Below are 18,626 nucleotides of genomic sequence, written 5' to 3'. Positions count from 1 at the left end.
CAGCCTCGCATATCGATATTTGTAGGTTTACTTACCTACTATACTACTAAATATAACAGTATTAGCAGCGGCCTCGCATGTTAATGTTCGTAGGTCTACTTATAGACTACACTACTAAGCGCGATAGTATTAGTAGTAGCCTCGTATATTAATATTCGTAGGTCTACTTATAGCCTACACTACTAAATATAATAGCATTAGCAGCAGCCTTGTATGTTAATATTCGTAGGTCTACTTACAGCCTATACCACAAAACACGATAGCATTAGCAGCGGCCTCGCATATTAATATTCGTAGGTTTACTTACTTCCTAAAACTAAACGTGTTAAGAGGATATTAAGAGTCCCTTGTTAGAACACTTGCCTTTTATTCCTATACAGTTACCTAGGGTCTTATTATCTAGTTAAGTGTAAAGGCCTACCGTAAACGACCACTTCTTACCTATATCTTAACTCATTAATATACGTAGAAGCGCAGCTATAACGGGAAAGGATATATTGCGAAAGGTTATAAAAGTAAGTGTTTGTGCTATAGTTAAGAGATAAATCTTAAGCGGTATTTGCAAACCTGAGGTAGCTAAGTCAATTATTACCTAAATATGTTAGTCCTACAATTATTCCGGTCGGCATTTGTCCGTTTAATAGCGGTTACCTTAGTAAGCTTAGACGTGATTTTATTAGTTTAGATTTTTAACTAGTCCGTAAGCGGACTAACTACATTTGTACAAAACCACTAAAATTACGTCTAAGTGGGATTTCTAAGGTTTCTTAGGCGCTCCGACAATACCCACAATATTTCCCATATTCGCGGTTAAATCGCTTAACTATAACAGCTTAAAATACTACCAAAAGTTAATCGATTAGAGAGACGACCCGATATTTTATAGATATTGGGTCTAAATTAGCCCACAACCACCTAGAGTTAAGATCATTTTCGTTAAAAAAAAAACGCGTTATTAGGAATCCCGTAACTATATATAACTTTATTAAATACTAGCTATTATATATAAAACCTATATAGATCTATAATAGCGACCCTAAAGAACCTATTATAGCCTAGCGGATATATAGCGTCCGCGTTATAGTGTGTAATATAGCTGTAGCTACTCTAAAGAAAGATTACTAAAGGACCATCACCAGTCCCGTAAATACTCTGCAGAACCATTATATACAAAACCGTTGTGCGTAGAGCTATTGTATAGAGCCTCCGTACGCAGAGCTTTGTGTAAAGCTTTGTGGAGAGCCTCCATATATAGAACTTTGTGCGGAGCTTTATGCAGAGCCTCTATATATAGAGCTTCGTATAGAGCTTTATGTAGAGCCTCTATACGTAAAGCTTTGTGTAAAGCTTTATACAAAGCTTCGTGCAGAGCTTCGTATAGGGCTTTATATAGAGCCTAAGTAGGCAAATCGCCCGTTTATTAGCGCTTTCTGCTTAACATTGCGGGGGCTAATAGGGTAGAGATATTAATCGATTATAGAGCTGCTTCTATAGATCAATTTAACGGTATTTCTAAGATAATAGCTGCTATAGGGGTGTAGATTAATTTTGTTAAAAAAGGTAACTGCTCTATATATAAACAAAGTCGGATCGCTTAAGAAACGCTAGAAAAGTCTCTCAGACCATAGAATTAACTTTTTGACCAAAAAGGTTAGCGATATCCGCTAATTAATTCTATAGTCTAAGCTTACTAAGGTAATAATAGTGGTATATTTAGCGGTATTAAAAGCTGATAATTAAAGCGCAAAATACTTCAAGTTCGCCACTACTAGCAGGGAGGACGGCTGACCCACTTTAGCCACACCCTTGTTTTTAAGGCGCTACTTTCTTAAAATAAAAGATAGGAAGCTAGCAAGAAGCGGTTCTACTCTTAGGCTTGGCGTTATAGCGGTTAAGCACCGCCGCGTTTATGCCACTAGCGTGGCGCGGTTACTAAGTTAACTAAAACGTGAACTCCTAACCCCCGCGACAATCACTGTTTAACTTCGCGATGCGGACTAACTTATAGCATGACATACAGCTATATCTACATCGCAAACTCGGTCGTTGTTCTTAAGAGTTTGGTAGGATTTTAGGAAAACCTAGAGTACGCGTGCAGCTACTGTAGATCGTTTTTAGATTTAGTTGTGGTATATAGCGGTGCTAACCCTATAGTACTAATACTTATTTCTAAGGAAAATTTACAAAGGGATAAGTAAGTGGATGTATTTGCTTACTTATTATAGCAGACAGAATAATGCAAATAGCAGTGATGCAAGGAAATCAATAGATTAACCCTCCTAGAAGAGGCTAAACATCGTATATACTTGCACTAAAAATCTAGTCCTAGTTATCACTCTAACGCTTTAAAAAGCATTGGCAAGAAATTTGTTATCTTAGGTAGTGCCATCAAATGTACTAGAATAACTGCTTTAACTATAAAAGCATATATCCTTGCTGTGAGGTGTATTAGAGTATATTGGTAGAATAAGTATACCTAACGTTATTTAAAGACCTTGTTAGTATTGCCTACTACGTCTAACAAAGCAGAGCCAAGACTAGACCCGTTAACTAGGAACTAAACTATCCTATAAAGAGCGCTGTCGCATCTTTACAGTCTCCAATCTTTTACATTGGATACTAGAAGCAATTGTTACGACTATAAAACTTCCTTAGACAACCGTTTAATCTATAATAAGATCCTAAGTTAAAGCCCTAAAGAAGTAAATAGGTAGAAAGCCTGCCATTACGGGCGAGATTTAGGAACGCCTTGTTACTCGTATAACCCTTAACGCTGCTCATTATCGAATGATATATAAGGAAATCGCTCGGCTGGAAGGTATACAGACTTATTAGAAAGCTCTTATGGCAGCATTTAAGATAGAGTGTTACGGCCGCCGCGTGGCCACTTCAAAACCTCTCCTTACCGAAGTATAAAAGCAAGTACGTTTAGTATAGGCAATCGAGCATTTAAGCTAGACGCCAGAGCTATGGGCTTGTGTTATCTAGACCGACGAGTGCTCCCTCTTAACTAAAGTCTTTAGAAAGGTATATGTCACCTAGTGACCAGAAGAGAAGTATAACAATTCTTGTTGTTCTCCTAAGTTTAGAGATTACTTTTTTTAGATTATCTATGGGAGCATTTCAGCCCTTAGTAAAGGAGATATGGTGGTTATTAAGAAGGAATAGGGTAGTATAACAGGTGAAGTATATAGAGAAAAAGTGCTTCCCTCGGTATACTGATTTATGGACTGGGTGGCACAATACCTAGAGAACCCTTAGAGGCATGCCATTCTGATAAAAGACGGTGCTTCTCAATATACTGCTAAGCTCACGCAGCAGCTCTATAATTTGAATAGTATAGACAAGATGTATTGGCCTGCTAATTCTCCTAATTTAAATCCAATAGAGAATATCTGGCGTCTATTAAAATAGAGAGTGGCTAAAAGATTTCCGCATACCCTTATAGAGTTAAGGCAATGTATAGAGGAAGAGTAGGCGGCATTAGAACTATCTGATTTTGTAAGGTATATTAGGAATATACATAAACGTTATCAAGCTATAGTAGATGCCAAAGGTAGGTATATAAAGTGGTAAATGTACAAGCCGAACTTAAGAGTACTATTAGTATGTAGAAACTATTATAGACAATCTAACTTTAGTCCGCTATACTATAGTTTTTATACTAGTTACAGTACTTTATATTTAGGTATTGACCTTTTATACCCTTTATTAGCTCTTTCCCTCTAAAAGATCCTTTTATTAATTTTAATTGCTTAACCAATAAGCTCTTTTATATCTTTAATATTATCTATAAGTATTAATGTATATTAGACTTTTAACTTTAGTCTTTGATAATACTTTGCTATATATACTTTCTTATTCCAATTAGTTTATACTAATTATATTTGAAATTCTATTATATAAGCCATTGCTAATATTATCTTTTAAAGACATTCTAGCCTATCCTTAGCTATTATTTCTATTTTTAAGCCCCTATATATTTATATTAACTTACTATAGAATCCGTCCCATAATAAGAACATATATCTTACTTCTAAATTAGTAATAGTTATTCTATTGGCTTATATTTTTATAAAATAAAGTTTAAAGTATTTTAAAGTATTACCTACTAATAATAATCATGCATAAGCCACTTATTTTATTAGTATTAATAACTTTAGTCCTTTATTAGTAATTTTAATCTTTATCTATATATAAGGAATCCTTTTAATTTATTTTTATCTCTACTAAACGTCTTAATGAATAGCATCTTAGCTAGTCTATATTCTATAGTTGTAATTTATATATATATTACTACTTAGTTATATACTAATATTTATAGTTATTCTCTTAACCATATTATTAATACTTTATTTATATCTACTATATTAGTGTTACTTTTTAACCTTAAGATACCTAATAGTTTTAATATCATTGCTGTACCTAATGGCCTACCCTACCGTAGAACATTACATATATAACTAGGCCACTAGCTAAATAGTAGAACGGGTAAGGCGTCCGCTATAACGCGTATTTTAGCTATATATTAGAATTAGATTCTTATAGCTTGTTCTTATTTATAAGGCAAATTAACTATAGCCAGTTTATGGGCCTTTACGTTATATACATAAGTTAATTAATTATTAACGCCCGACTTCATATTTGGACTGCCGCTTAGTAAGGCTGTGTTATATAATTTAAATTGGCTGGCCAAGTCGTAAATATAGTTTTAGCCTTATATTCTCTATCGTTTATAGCATTATAAGTAGTAATATAAGTAGCTCTTGCTTACCGCCCTCGAAAAAGTAATAGGAAATGCGCTATAAATAGATTAAGCCAAAAATGGAATATATAATAAGAAATAAACCTCTAAGCCAAAAGAAGGGCACCACTATTATTGCCGTCTCTTCCGCCTAAGAGGCCGGCCCCTTTTCTTCTGCATAGTAGGCTAGGCCTTTAATTTTAAATAATAATGTGCCTGTAGTGATCCAAGACTTCTTTTTAAAAAGCGGTCTATAATCTATTTCTATAAAAGATTTTATTCCTTCTTTAACTTAATAAGTAGCGTATCTTCCTCTTCTATAAAATTTACTCTAGACCTTAGCTTTTGGGGGTTTAATCCTTAGTGCTTTAGCTTTTAAGGCTGCTTAACTAGGTTATTTAGTAAGCGGAATTATTAAGGAAGGATATCTAGTATATATAACCCGTCTTCCTAGCGTCTAAAAACTACTTAGATTAAAATTTCTTCTAAATTAGTATTTAAGGCGGCTCCTGGCATTACTTTATTAGAGTTAAAGCTAGAGGCGGAGCTTAGCAGCGGTTTTTAAATATAGAGGCAATTATATATAGGGGATGCAACCCACTTATAATAATTGCTAGTAAGTAGAGTGCTTTAGTTAAATATATACGTAAATAAATTAAAGGGGAATGATAAGACTGCTGGAGATAATACTTTGTAGTATGCTTTGTCTTTAATTAACTAATAATAGGGGTTGGTAATCCTTGTTGCCCTACACACCTATAGGCCTTATTACCCTTATTGCTATTGCTGCTATTACTGTTCCTAAAATTATTATTATCTATATTGTTGCTGTTATTACTTCTATTACTATAGTTCTTGGCCTTACTTTATTCCATAACAGTCTTGCTGTTTTTATTATTGCTTTTTTTAGCTAAGCTACTAATATAATTATTTAGAATATAATTATAACTATTATTAGCCCTATTTTCTAGTAGTCTAGTATTATAAGAAGATATATAGTGCTAGAGAGAGGATCTAGTAGGCCGTGTAGTAGAGACCGCTTACTCCTTAATACTATTACTGTTATTAAGGCCAAGGGTAGGAGAGCTAAAAGGCGGGGTCCTCTAGAAAGCAGGTAACCTTTATTACTTCCTAGGTTATATACTTTTGCTACTCTTACTAATAGAAGTATTAGAGATATAATTAATGCTATTTAGTTAATCTTACTAATTAGACCTCCGCTTCTTTAACTTTTTAGCTCCTAAAGACTCTTAACTGGCAGCCACTAATATTCTAAGCTCCTGCTTATGCTGCGGAATAGTTCTAATATATTGTCCCTTAGCTAAATTATCTATTTAATTGTCGTCTAGTGCTAAGGATATAGTATAGTTATATATAGATGTGCATAGAAGCTCTTCTAGCGCTTCTAATAAAGGCAGTCCCTTACTGTCTTTATTATCCTTATTACTGTTATTATTCTAGTTATCTACTAGTTATTAGAGAAGGCTATTATAAATTAAAAAGGGAAGTATATACCTAATCTATGAGGTATTAGTTGGTTATTAGCTTTGCTAGCTTTATTAGCTTTATTACCCTTAGCTTCTAAGTCCAGATCGGCTATATTATCTTTAATAACTATTAGGTTTGCTACTAATTATTAAAACTATATATTTAGAATTACTAGGGAAAGAGGGAGAGTGGTTAATTACTAGGATAATTACCTTAACTACTTCCTCCAGCGACTTAACTATCATTTCTATCCCTATAGAAATCTTTCTTATTGTCCTTATTATCCTCATTATCTTTATAATACTTATTATAAGCATTCTTATAATTATATATAGGGTCTACAAGCGTTTTATTAGATAGAATCTCTAAACTAAGGCCTTGGGTAGAATAACATGCCTTTAATTACCTAAGCTTTTAATGCTTCTTAACTTTATAGAGGGAAAAGAAATACTCCCCTACTCCTCCTTTTAGGTTTACTGCTTATGCTTTTCTTAGGGGCTATAATTATATAATGCTAAGACAAAGCTATTAATTTTCTAGGGGGACTAGTATAGAAATTGTTATTATTAAGCAAAATTTTAAAAGGGATATAAAATAAAGATTAAGATGGTGCTAACATTGTTGTTATAGTTAGAGTTGCCATTAACGTAATCTACAAGCGAGTGGTACTAATAAGCGAGTGGTACTACTACCAAAAAACCCAAAAATCAGGTTTTAATATCTTAACAACGGCTTAATAATAAATTATAAAAATTTAGGATTAGACTCTCCTACCTATTTTAAGACCTCTATTAAAGTTTAAAAGTAATTTAATAAGTGGTTTTTAAGATATAATAATTAGGCTTAAATTTAAGAGCTAAATCTTAATATATTAATAATGGCTCAACTAATTACTTTAAAGCTTTTATAGAGATCTTAAAGTAAGTATAAAAGTCTAATTATGAATTTTTATAATTTATTATTAAGCCGTTATTGAGATATTAATGACCGATTTTTGGATTTTTTGGTAAGTTTTGGAGTGGTACCACTCGCTTGTGTGGTACCACAGGCTTATAAATTACGTTACTTTATGACTTTTAAAAGCTTTAAGGGAGAATTATAGGTCTTTTTAAGTGCATATTAGTTCTCCCTTTGCCGCTAGCTTTTACCTATTACCTATTACCCTTTACCCCTTACTCCTTACCTAGGCCTCTTATTAAATTAAATCACTTAATACATGCCTCCAGTATAGACTAGAGTAGATTGCCGTTTATAGGGTATAAAGGTTTATAAGGGCTTAAATTCCTAGCGCCTAATTAATACCCTTAGCAAATTACAATTAAACTATATCTATCTGTCTAAGTTAGTATATTTAGCTCTAATATAGCCATTATATCTAGCCCCTTATTAGAAGGTTAATGGCGTAAATTCTCTACCCTTCTTTCTTAGTAAAGGGCAGTGCTAATATATCTATTTACTTCCTAATAATACTAATCTAGCTAATCTTCTATGTTACTTATATTAGCAGGATATAAAGCCCCGCTTATGCGTATATGTTACGAGCTATCTATAATAAAAGGAGGTAGTGTCCTTATTAGTAGCGGACGGGGCTCTTTAATACTAACAGCCCAGTAATAGATACGCCTGCCACTCGCACGGTAATTATATATAGGTGTATAAATGTGCTAGGTAAGGACTGGATAGGGTGTTATATAATACTTGCCCTCTAGCATAGCTAGCTAGTGTTAGAGATTTCTTTATAGGCATACTACCGTGTTACTAATCTACTATATACCTAAAAGCTATAACTTTCCAATTTTAACCTAGGCGGTTCCTACTATAGCCCTATAGCTTAGAAGGCTAGATTATTAATCCTTTACCACTCTGCTGCTAAGTAATAAGGCAGCCAGAGCTAATAGCCCCTTAGCCCTAAACCAGTAGATTAAACGGCGTCCCTAAAACATCCATAGTAATATAACTATACCGCTAGGTAGGCATGCATGGCCACCTAAACAATACTCCATGTAATATTTATTCGAATAGTGCCTAACATAGCTCCGTATAGCGTAGTCGCTCAAATTAGCAATTACTAGTTACTTTTCCGCTAAGTAGCTTAATAGGCATACTAGTTATAATGTAGGTAGCTTTAGCTCTTGGCAAACGCTAAAGCGGGCGGACTAACTAATAGTATATCCCAGGCAAGAAAAGAACGTGCGATTAAACTAAGTAGGTTAGCTAAAATAAGTGCAACGTAAGCCGGTTTAAGCCTTTAAGGGGGGGATATGGTACACTTATCCCTCTCTAACTAGGTAGGGATATGGGTAGAGTTAAACAAAATAACGGTGCTAATGTGGCCGGTAACTGCGGACTTCCCCTAACCCTCTTCTATAGGACGGCCGCGGATAAGTATTATCTAGGGTGTAAGAGAAAGAAAGGGCGTAAGAGAGAAAATAGGATTGTAAGGATATGCATACGCTTAGCGGATAGAGGCAGCACCAAAGGAGCTTAACAATAATTAAAGCTATCGGTACTAGAGGAAAGGATTAAGAAAGGAGGCTATAGCCGTCTATATATTACCGTAGAAAGGAGAGTCACCGCCTATCGGAAAGGCCGTAATTAACTGCAATAATTGTTAGTCTAAAACACTGGGAATAAAGAAGAATAAGTAGGCTAGACTTATATACGCATAAGCGCTAATAGGACAGCAGAAATGCCTTAATGCGACCGTGCTAGGGACTAGTAGTAAAAAAGGGGGAAGCGTAGTATCGGGAGGGCAGAAAGATAGAAGATAAGAAAAAAAGCAGCGAGGGAAAGGGCCTTTTATAGTTCAGGTCAAGAGGCAGTTTTAACAGGGCTATAGTCAAAAAGCGAGGCGCCTTGCCCAGAAAGGAAGCCTCTATTTCCTAATACAGCGACACTAACACTCTATTTACTAATCAAACTAGTATATAGGGCCTAGGCCGCATTTATACGGCTTTCTTACTAGAAAACTGTCTCTGCGTTAGTGGACACTTCTATACGGCTACAATAATATATACCTTAATTAACTATATTTGGTTCTAGCTTATAAAGCAAGTCTATAATAACAAAGACATTAGGGACGAGAACTTTAGTGTCCTTATACTTAATATTGAGAACGCTAATATACCTAGCTTATTCTCTAAGACGGAGAGAATACTACTAGCTAGTAGTGTCTCTACACTGCTTCATAAATAAGAAGCCAAGGTAGATAACGCAAGAAGAGCAAGGCATAAGAGTTATAGAAAAAAATTCTTAATAGCAGCCGAAGAATAATATACGATTTTTTATAAGTCTAAGCATGGAGTAGAACCTCGAAAGGGGTTATAGGAAAGTTTAGGAAGAGAGGAGGATCGACCTAATATCTTATAGGGCGAAAGATATTGTATAACCGACTCTCGTTCGTTATTTAGATAACCTTTATTATATTTAAACAATGTCCGCATAACCACTACGTTGCTTACTTTATACGCCTAATCCCTATAATCTAGTGCGGAATCAATTCCTCTAATATTGTACGCTGGTAATGTAGCAAACTAGGAAGCCGTCCAAATTAGATATTAAAAGTAGATTACGCTCTATAAGTGCATCTAAAGTCTTTAAGTTAACATAAAATTCTATAAACGTCAGATTTTAGCTTTAGTTAGCTTCTAGGTTGTGTTTAGTTAGGTAGTAAGTTAGGGTAAAATCGACTATTATTACGCTAGTAGATGGGAGTTACAAATAATTTAAAAGTGTTTCGGCAGAAAGTGATTAAGAAGGGGTAAAGTTCTTAATTAGCTGGAACTAGGCAGACGCCTTAGATGGCAAGGGTTAGTAACGGCGTATATATAGAACTACCCCGCTACCACTAGACCTACGACTATACTTCTTCCTTAGCTAAACGACTTCGCTATCCCTTAATTTAAATACTCGTATTATAGCCAAAATACGCCCTAAGACTAATAACCTGCCTACTAAGCGCTTAATATTATCTCCAGATATCCAAAAACCTAGTGTCTAAAAAAGGGCTAGAAACACCTCTGTTTAACCCATTTCTTAGCTCCTAAAACTACTAACCAAACTACGCCTTTATATTTACAATTATTTTTTAGGTGGATTAGTTAATATATTAAACATTAATTTAAGGGATAGAAGGGCAACTATTATATAAGGAGTTAGAATTAACTACAGGATCCTATTAGTCTATTACTAAATCTACTCTAAGGCACTTAAAGTCCTTTACGCCAAAAAGGCCTTTTAATTCACCAACTCCTCCTCTACTCTAGCCTTGTTTTGGGATACACTTTCAAATTCTACCTATTTAAGAGTATTATTAATTAAAGTTATTAAAGATGGAGCCCAGGTAATAGAGGTTCTTAGGTGCCACTATGGCATTAGGCCTATATAGCTGCTACTAGCCGGTAAAGACTAAGATTTTATTAACTAAGAGTGGGATATTAAAGTAGGACATTTAGACGAAGACGATCTACTTCACCAAGGGCCTCTTTTTTACTCAAATCCATTAGCAGACGCTTACCTCTACTTAAGTAAGGATATTATAAAGCTTTTTATGCTTTATAGGGCAGATATAAACGGAAGGGATCATACTTTAGGTCAACTACTTTTCTATATAGTTAAGAAAGGTAGCAAAAGCCTAGTGGAATGCCTTCTTAATAAAGGGGCGGAAATTAACGCGCAAAGCTTAGTATTTATACTTATTATCACCTATAATAAAGGCTATTACAACATCGTAGATTGTCTTATTAAGAGAGGCGCTAACATTAATGCATAAACAGACTGCGGATCTGCACTTAGTAGAGCTTACGTAAAGGGTTATAAAAAGATTATTTGTCTTCTTATTCAGAACAAGGCTAAAGTCGATTTCCCAATTATAGATAACCTAGAATCCTACCTAACCGACTTATCAACACAAATTTCAGTATAAAGTATTACTCGCTACTAGATTATGCAGTATTAAAGGAAATAAGACTACTGTTTAACTTTTAAGTGCTAAAATAAGCAGTGTGGTTAAGTAATAAAGATAAGGTATAACAGATTATAAAGTATATAGGAGTAATAATATAAGCATCCTGTAGCTCTAAAGCTGTGTTTTGGTTCTAGTTAGTTTCTAGGTTTTATTTAGTTTAGCATAGATAGGACTTTTAACGTCCATTCCTATGTTATAGAAAGCCCACTATACCGGAAAATATAAGGGGTACTTTGACTTTAAGCGACTATAACTTTGCACACACGTCACGCTTTATAATATTTCTTTATAACTTAAAAATGTAATATAGCTACTTTTAAACACCTAAATTAGGATCACTCCAACCTATAAATCACGTTTAAATTATTACCTTCGCGCCCAATTTGGAAAGAGCCTCCTTCTATAGCGTAACCTAAATCCTTCCCTATAGCACTACCGTTAAGCTCTTACCACTCCTCAATACTTATAAACGGTCTTATCCAAACCTTAGAACCTTACTACGATGCTAGCAAGTTATTATCAGCCTTATACCTACTATGGCGCGCAGATTTATACAAGGCCGCTACCTAGGTCAATACGTCTAATTAAAATAATTACTAAACCGGCTAGTGCATAACGACCCGCGCAGCTTACGTAATCATTACAGTATAAGATACTTGTGGCCTCGACTTAATAGCTATCTATAGCCTTTTCCCAATGTAGACAATGCCATACTTAGGACAGCCGTTTATTCTCCCAAAGCGAATGGGGCAAGTTAGAATTCTTAGAAGATCGCCAACGTCACGTTTACACTTCATATCAAACCTCGTTATACCTCCTCACCTTATTATTCTTAACGTCTCTGGTCGCAAATATCAAATATAAAAGGCTATACTTTAAACTTCTCCATATTTCCAAAATCTCTTAGCTAGATAGGACGATTACAGCGATAGATAGGAGGATGGCTCCTACTTTATTGACGCGGACCCTAACACATTCTAGTATATCTTGGAGTTTATATAACGTCTGTTAAAGTTCCCCCTATTTTAGATAAAAAAAATAAGCTTTAACTACACACTTTATAACAAACTTAAAGCGGAAGCAGATTACTTCCTCCTCTATAGCCTACGCAACTAGTTACAAAAGAAACGTTATCTCGATGCCATTAAAACTATTATCAAGGTAAAGGCATTGTCTAAATACTAACTTAAAGATAGCCAGAACTAGAAAAGATGTAAAGCCGATATAAAGGTTTAGAGCTTTTTTGGTTTATACTTAGGGGAAAAGCGCTATTATAGTCCGTGCGCGATCTATAGGGAATATATAAGGGGCTGCAGCTCTTACGCGGAACTTATATAGGCTTACAGACCACAATATAATAATCCGCCAAAGAAATTAACCTTAGTAACTAGAAGAATAGAGTTTAATAAGACCGTCTATGTAAACGAAATGGTCTCTTAATAGATAGCAAAGCGGTTAAGAGATTCTAAGGGTTAGAGTACTAAAGATAGTAAACACTATTATATAATCTACGCAAGTCCTAGCTTAACATCATTCTTTAAAACACGTCACTTATGCTCTAATAATACTATCTAAATACATTTAGAGGCAAGCCTTGCGCCCTAGCTGGCTCCGTCTATATTATTAATTATAATAATAGAAAGGACAAGGCTGCCAAGAATCGCTAGCATATAACCGTTTATAGATATTTCTAGAAAAGCGCTATATTATAAGTTTATTAGGTAAAGCGTAAATACAATGCAGCTAGTAGGGGGCAATTAATACTGGGCTACGTAAGCACGCTAAATCATTATACCAAAACCCCTATAGATCCCTTCCTCTGGATAAATTCGAAAGTATATACTTATAACGGCTGAGTGTTTTAAAAGCTTAAAACTATCTTTTTCTATTATAGACCTATTAGTTTAATGCTCTAAAGGTTAAAATTCGGTAGATCGCCATAGTATAGTAGGGTGCTAAGCTAATATAGTTCTAAATACTCTAACAGTAATAATCGATAGTATAACCAAGACCGATATTTTTTTTTATCTGCGCACCGGTTTTATATAGAGATATATCTAAAGAATAATATTATTATTTTTATACCTTAACAGAATCGCAAGGGAGAGAGTTAAGATATTTAAATAAGAAATCCATTCCGGCATAGAGGGTTTTCCGCCACGCAGGGGGTGACATTACATTAAGATAATTTATCATAACTTGCATAAGTCTTCGGCTGTGCTTTAAATACTATCCTTAAAACCCAATTCTAGGACCCTCTCTTTTTAGCTAACCGTAGTTGGGGATTCCCAATTACGTCTAGAAAACAGCCACGTCTAGAGAATTATCGGATGCTTAATTGGCCTAAAACGACCGGTCCTCTTAGCAGCGCTAAATAGGAGAACCATGTCTAGAGAACAGCCACGTCTTAAGAACAGCCACGTCTGGAGAATAGCTATAAAGAACGGTCACATCTGGAGAATAATAGTCTGCAGAAAGTCACAACTAGTTCAGGTCTTACCTATTTTGCCTTCTTTCCACCGCGCCTAATATATCTAATTACCATGGATTTAAACGCGGTACTTTTGTTAACAAAGCCTTAAGAAGAAGTTTATAAAGCGGCTCTAAACGCCACTATAATATAAAATCTATAATCTAATATAACTAAGATAGTAGAGGTTTTATATAGAACATAATTAGTAATATAAAACGCCTGCAGATAAAACCTTTACCTTATAGCATCTAGAGCTACTTTAGTACTCTCTTTTATAGTTAAGCTCTATTAAGAAGTAAGTATAAGAATACTTTGCATGCGAGATATAAGGGCGTTACTTACAAGACATAATATATAGTTTAGCGCCTAACTTCTTAAGGAAGGAACTTCTGCGGCTACTTTAGGTAGCTATTACATGGATCTAATAGCTGCCTCTTAGTAACTTACATATTTAAGCCGTATATTTAATTTTTACTTAATAGACCTTCTTATTAGATTCTAGTAAGCAATTTAATAACCTTTTTTATAAACACTTAATCGCCCTCCTCTTTAATCTAAACTTCTATTAACCTTCCCTCTACAGCTATAGCAATCACTAACTCCTAAACGCAATAGATAAGTCCGCTAACTACGCCACTAAGACCATTAAGGGCGCCACTAGTACCACTTCCTATAAGGCCAACAAGGCCGTTACTAAGGACAGCAACGCCACCCTTAGCTATAACCGTAAGGCAAATATATACGAGTCTCTAGTATATAGTAGGGGCTAGGAATAAACAAACGAGTTTTGACTTTTTTTGTATTTATATTAATAAACAAAGATAAGCAATTCGCCGCTGTATAACTTGCACGGATTAAATCGGTATCAATATTAATAACTTAGTATAATCACTTCTTGCTTTACTTTACTTTTTCGTAACTTGTATATACTTTAGGTAGATCCTATAGCCAACCTAAGTATCGCGGCCGCAGTAAAATGGGAAAGTTTTAACCTATGGATCCATATAATCTACCCTAATATTTAGTGCTCTATTAAAGACCTAGCATAATATAGACATTCTATAGAAACCATTATTGTTATACCGTTTGTAAAAGCTTCCTAGTCCTATAGGCGCGGTTTATATACAAACTCATTATTTATTATTAGGCGACAACTCTCCCATTGCAACGCTATATATAGTACCTAAATTAACTCTAAATTACCTATAACTGGATCTAATTAAAAGCTATTTACTTCCTCTACTTAATTAAGAAATAATAGACGTTACCAGCAGAATATAGGTACCCCTATCCAACGATTTGCAAAGCCCTTTATCCAGCGCCCCTCCTAGCCATCTTCTGCATCCTACTGGATATCCTAATAGATATCCTAACAAACTTAATAGCGACATAGACTACCTTAACGATGAACTTAATAGCAATAATATTAAGGCCCTTCGACCTTCCTCTAACAATCCTTCCTCCTCTACCCACCATTAATACAATATAAGCTATAAAAGGTAGTTAATACTCTATAAACTGTTGGCTAGAGTTTTTAAACGTTTCTGCTTACTTAGGTTAGGCAAGAGGAGGGTTAGGCAAGAGGAGGGTTAGGCAAAAGGAGGGTAAAGAGGTTATAGTTAAGTACCGCAAATATCGCCATCTATACTAACGACAGTAGACACTAATATATGCTATAGACGATCCACGCATAGCAAAAGTCTGCTTACATGGTTCTCTAGCAAGTCCTTTTACTATAGAGCTGGATATTCTTATTACTAAGCCCTACTTTAGTACCTAGGTCTTAGGAAAAATATATAAGAGCAACACATTCTAGGTTCCGTATACAAGCGACCTAACTGGCTTAGAAGTTTATAGGAGTTTGCTAAAGTACTCTAAGGTACTTAGAAGTTAGGAAGAATATATAGTCGAGTTCTATCCGGTAACAAGTGCGTATAGAAGGCGACGCGCCTTAGATTCCGTACGCGGGCAGTATAACTAATTTTAGGGTTTATAGGAGTTCGCAAAAGTTTAAGGAAATTTATATAAGGTTATAAGACTTTATTGGCAATCGAAATATATATAATATAGTGGTGGTGGTATAGGTAGTAGGTAGACTGGTACGCGTGTTACTGGGTTTAAAAACGCGTTTAATATTTTGCGCAATATATCTAGTACCTTCAACTACGTTATAATTAGCTTTTATGTTCATAGAATTAAAGCTTATTACCTAAAGAGTAAAATACATCGACTAAAGAGGTGATAACTGTCGGCGGGGTCTCTGTAGAGCTGGTTAAAGCTAAAATGCGCAATCTAAAACCATACAAACGACACCCATAAGCTCTCAGACACTCCGCAGAAGATTTGGGGGGTGGCAGGTTAGTGCGCGGTTCTGATTGGTTCAGGAGTTCACAGGAGTTGAAAGGAGTTAGTGTCGGCCCGTACGCAATCACGTGTCACCCGAACAAATCTTCTGCCGAGCGTCTGATTTATGAGATAAGCTGCGGCTGCAAACTCTCTTTAGATACACGTGTTACTGCAAGCTACCACTCTTCCCGCAAGTGCCCTGCTTCATGCCGTGCCGAAAGTGGCAACCATGTTGAGACTGCTGGCCAGATTCGAGAGATGGAGGGCTAGGCGCGAAAATGAGAGGTATAACCGCCGCCTTGGCCAGCTCCATGAAGCCGCGCAGAGGGCAACAAGGGAACAAGCAGCAGCAGCAGCAACAGCAACGCCACAAGCAACTCCAGAAGCGACACCACGCTCCCCGCAGGCCCAGAAACCTCTCAATGCCGAAAGAAGCGAGATCCGCGTGTTCAGATTCTCGCAAGCCTCCAAGAGAGCCGTGCAGGTCGGCGACCAGTCCGATCGCCACATTTACCAACTCGAGCTCAACATGGACACGCTCTCGCTCGACCCCGAGTTCCACACGCCCTTCTGCGCCCTGTCGTACATGTGGGGCAGCTCGGCCGTCAAACGCCCCGTCCGCATCAACGGCATCGACGCCGAGATCACAGAGAACCTGTACCTCGCGCTCCTGGACCTCTGCCGGTCGCCCATGGGCAATATCCCTTACTGGTGGGTCGACGCGCTGTGCATCGACCAGGAGAACGCAGAGGAGCGTAGGATTCAGGTGCAGATGATGACGCGGATCTACAGCAGCGCAAGCGAGACCGTCGCGCACTTCGGCGCGCTGAACCCGTCCGCCGGCCTGCGCATGCTCGGCACGCTTGCGGTGCGACGCACGATGCCCAATCCCGCGGTGTGGATGATCGAGGCGGCCAGCGACGAGGCGCTCGCGGCCGACTGGCAGGCGCTGCACGCGCTGCTGCACGCGCCGTACTGGAGCCGCGTGTGGATCCTGCAGGAGACGATCGTGTCGACGCGGCTGCTACTGTTCGACCCGGCGGGCCCGTGGCTGGACATCTGGCGGGCACTGCAGGCGTTTGTGTTCATTATGGTGATGCAGCCGATCATCAGCGTGCCGCTGATGGAGAATGCAAAGGTCAACTTCGGCCACGAGTTCATGGCCGTGCACCGCCAGCTGGGCTTGAAACGGAAGTACTACCCGGACGAAGGCGCGGGGACGGTGGCGGCGATGAAGGCGACGGCTACACCACCGCCTTTCCTGATCGCGCTCTGCTCCGCGCTGCAGCTGAAAGCTACTGATCCACGGGACCACCTGTACGCGCTGCTCGGCCTGACGCAGGGTGGGAAGAAGCTCATCGGCGCGCCGGACTATGCTGCTTCACCAGGCACCGTGTTCGCGACGTTCCTGCGTTCCTATTGCCACGAGTTCCAGGACCTAGACATGATGCTACTCTCCAGTCCCACGAGGCGGCTGCCAGGCTTGCCCAGCTGGGTCCCAGACCTCAGCAGCTTCGAGGGCCACTACTACCGTAACAGCATCGTGCTCGAGACGCTTCGGACGATCGGCAACAACCTGGACAATGTAGTTAAGGACAAGGCGTACCTGGAGAAAGGCCGGTTCCACGCCAGCCGGTTCCTTCCCACGGACGCTGAGTTCTCAGACGACCTGCGCGTGCTCACTATCAGCGGGATCAACCTGGGCCGCATCGCCGGACTGGGCGGGTACGTGGGCATGACGATCACAGAGGAAGGCCACGGCAATCTGCAAGACCCAACGCCCTGCACACAGCGGACTGAAGGCGCGACGGCCAGCCCGCCGTCAACAGACCGCGCGTGGATCCTCGAGGCTGTGGCCAGCGCACTCACGCCTGGTATTCTGCAGCCGCCATTGCCGGCCGAAGACGACGCGCTTCGCAAGCAGCTGCCGTTTGGATTGCGCGGCGAGATACTAGCTGCTGTGGTACACCTTGCTGTAGATAAGAAGCTGACGTCGCCGTTCCTGTGGGGACTGGAGAACTGGTGGACGCAGAACAAGGATCTTGTTGTTAGAGGCCGGACGTTGGCCGACTGGGTGCTGGGTGACGACTTAACGTCGGAAGCCCGGCAGACTGAGTTGACGAAGGCGAAGCATGAGCTGAATGAGACCGTGTGGCGGGGTGTGGCGATGGAAGGGATGCTCAATATTTTTCTCAGCCGTCTTTCTCACGTCACACTAGAGATGCAGCGGCGGCTGCTAGTGACTGTGGATGGCCAGGTTGGGCTGGCGCCTGTGCGCTGCGGGCTTGACGATGAGGTGTGGATTCTTCGAGGCTGCAGGATTCCTGTCATCCTGCGACGATTGCTAGTTGGAGAGTTTGAGGTTGTTAGCGAGTCGTTCATATATGAGTATATGCAAGGGGAAGCAATAGATCAGGGTAGAGTTTTTGAGTCTTGTAAATTGGTCTGATTGGGCGGGCCTCCTAGATGAAGAGATACAGCTTTCTCTTTTATCCATACCTCTCTCGACCCCCTCCTACATACTACCGCCTCATGCGAGCGCTTGTGTACATCCCTCGGACGAGACAACCGGAGGAGACAAGAGGAGATAACTGGCGCAGCGGCATCTG

General features: G+C 38.4%; 2 protein-coding genes across 2 annotated transcripts; one reads left to right on the top strand and one right to left on the bottom strand.

Annotated features, from left to right (window-relative positions):
- Positions 1 to 3,273: 3,273 nt before the first annotated feature.
- Positions 3,274 to 3,499, bottom strand: K441DRAFT_724006 (uncharacterized protein; the record flags this gene model as incomplete). The annotated part of the gene is made up of 1 exon (XM_067654102.1): positions 3,274 to 3,499. A coding segment is annotated over one exon (176 nt), but the record flags the coding sequence as incomplete, so codon positions are not given.
- Positions 3,500 to 16,546: 13,047 nt separating this feature from the next.
- Positions 16,547 to 17,044, top strand: K441DRAFT_566759 (heterokaryon incompatibility; the record flags this gene model as incomplete). Its single annotated transcript, XM_067643765.1, has 1 exon — positions 16,547 to 17,044. A coding segment is annotated over one exon (498 nt), but the record flags the coding sequence as incomplete, so codon positions are not given.
- Positions 17,045 to 18,626: the final 1,582 nt, after the last annotated feature.

The sequence above is a fragment of the Cenococcum geophilum genome (assembly GCF_001692895.1).
Source record: "Cenococcum geophilum 1.58 unplaced genomic scaffold K441scaffold_28, whole genome shotgun sequence".
Lineage (NCBI taxonomy): Eukaryota > Fungi > Ascomycota > Dothideomycetes > Gloniales > Gloniaceae > Cenococcum > Cenococcum geophilum.
This window is presented reverse-complemented; position numbering and strand designations above follow the sequence as displayed.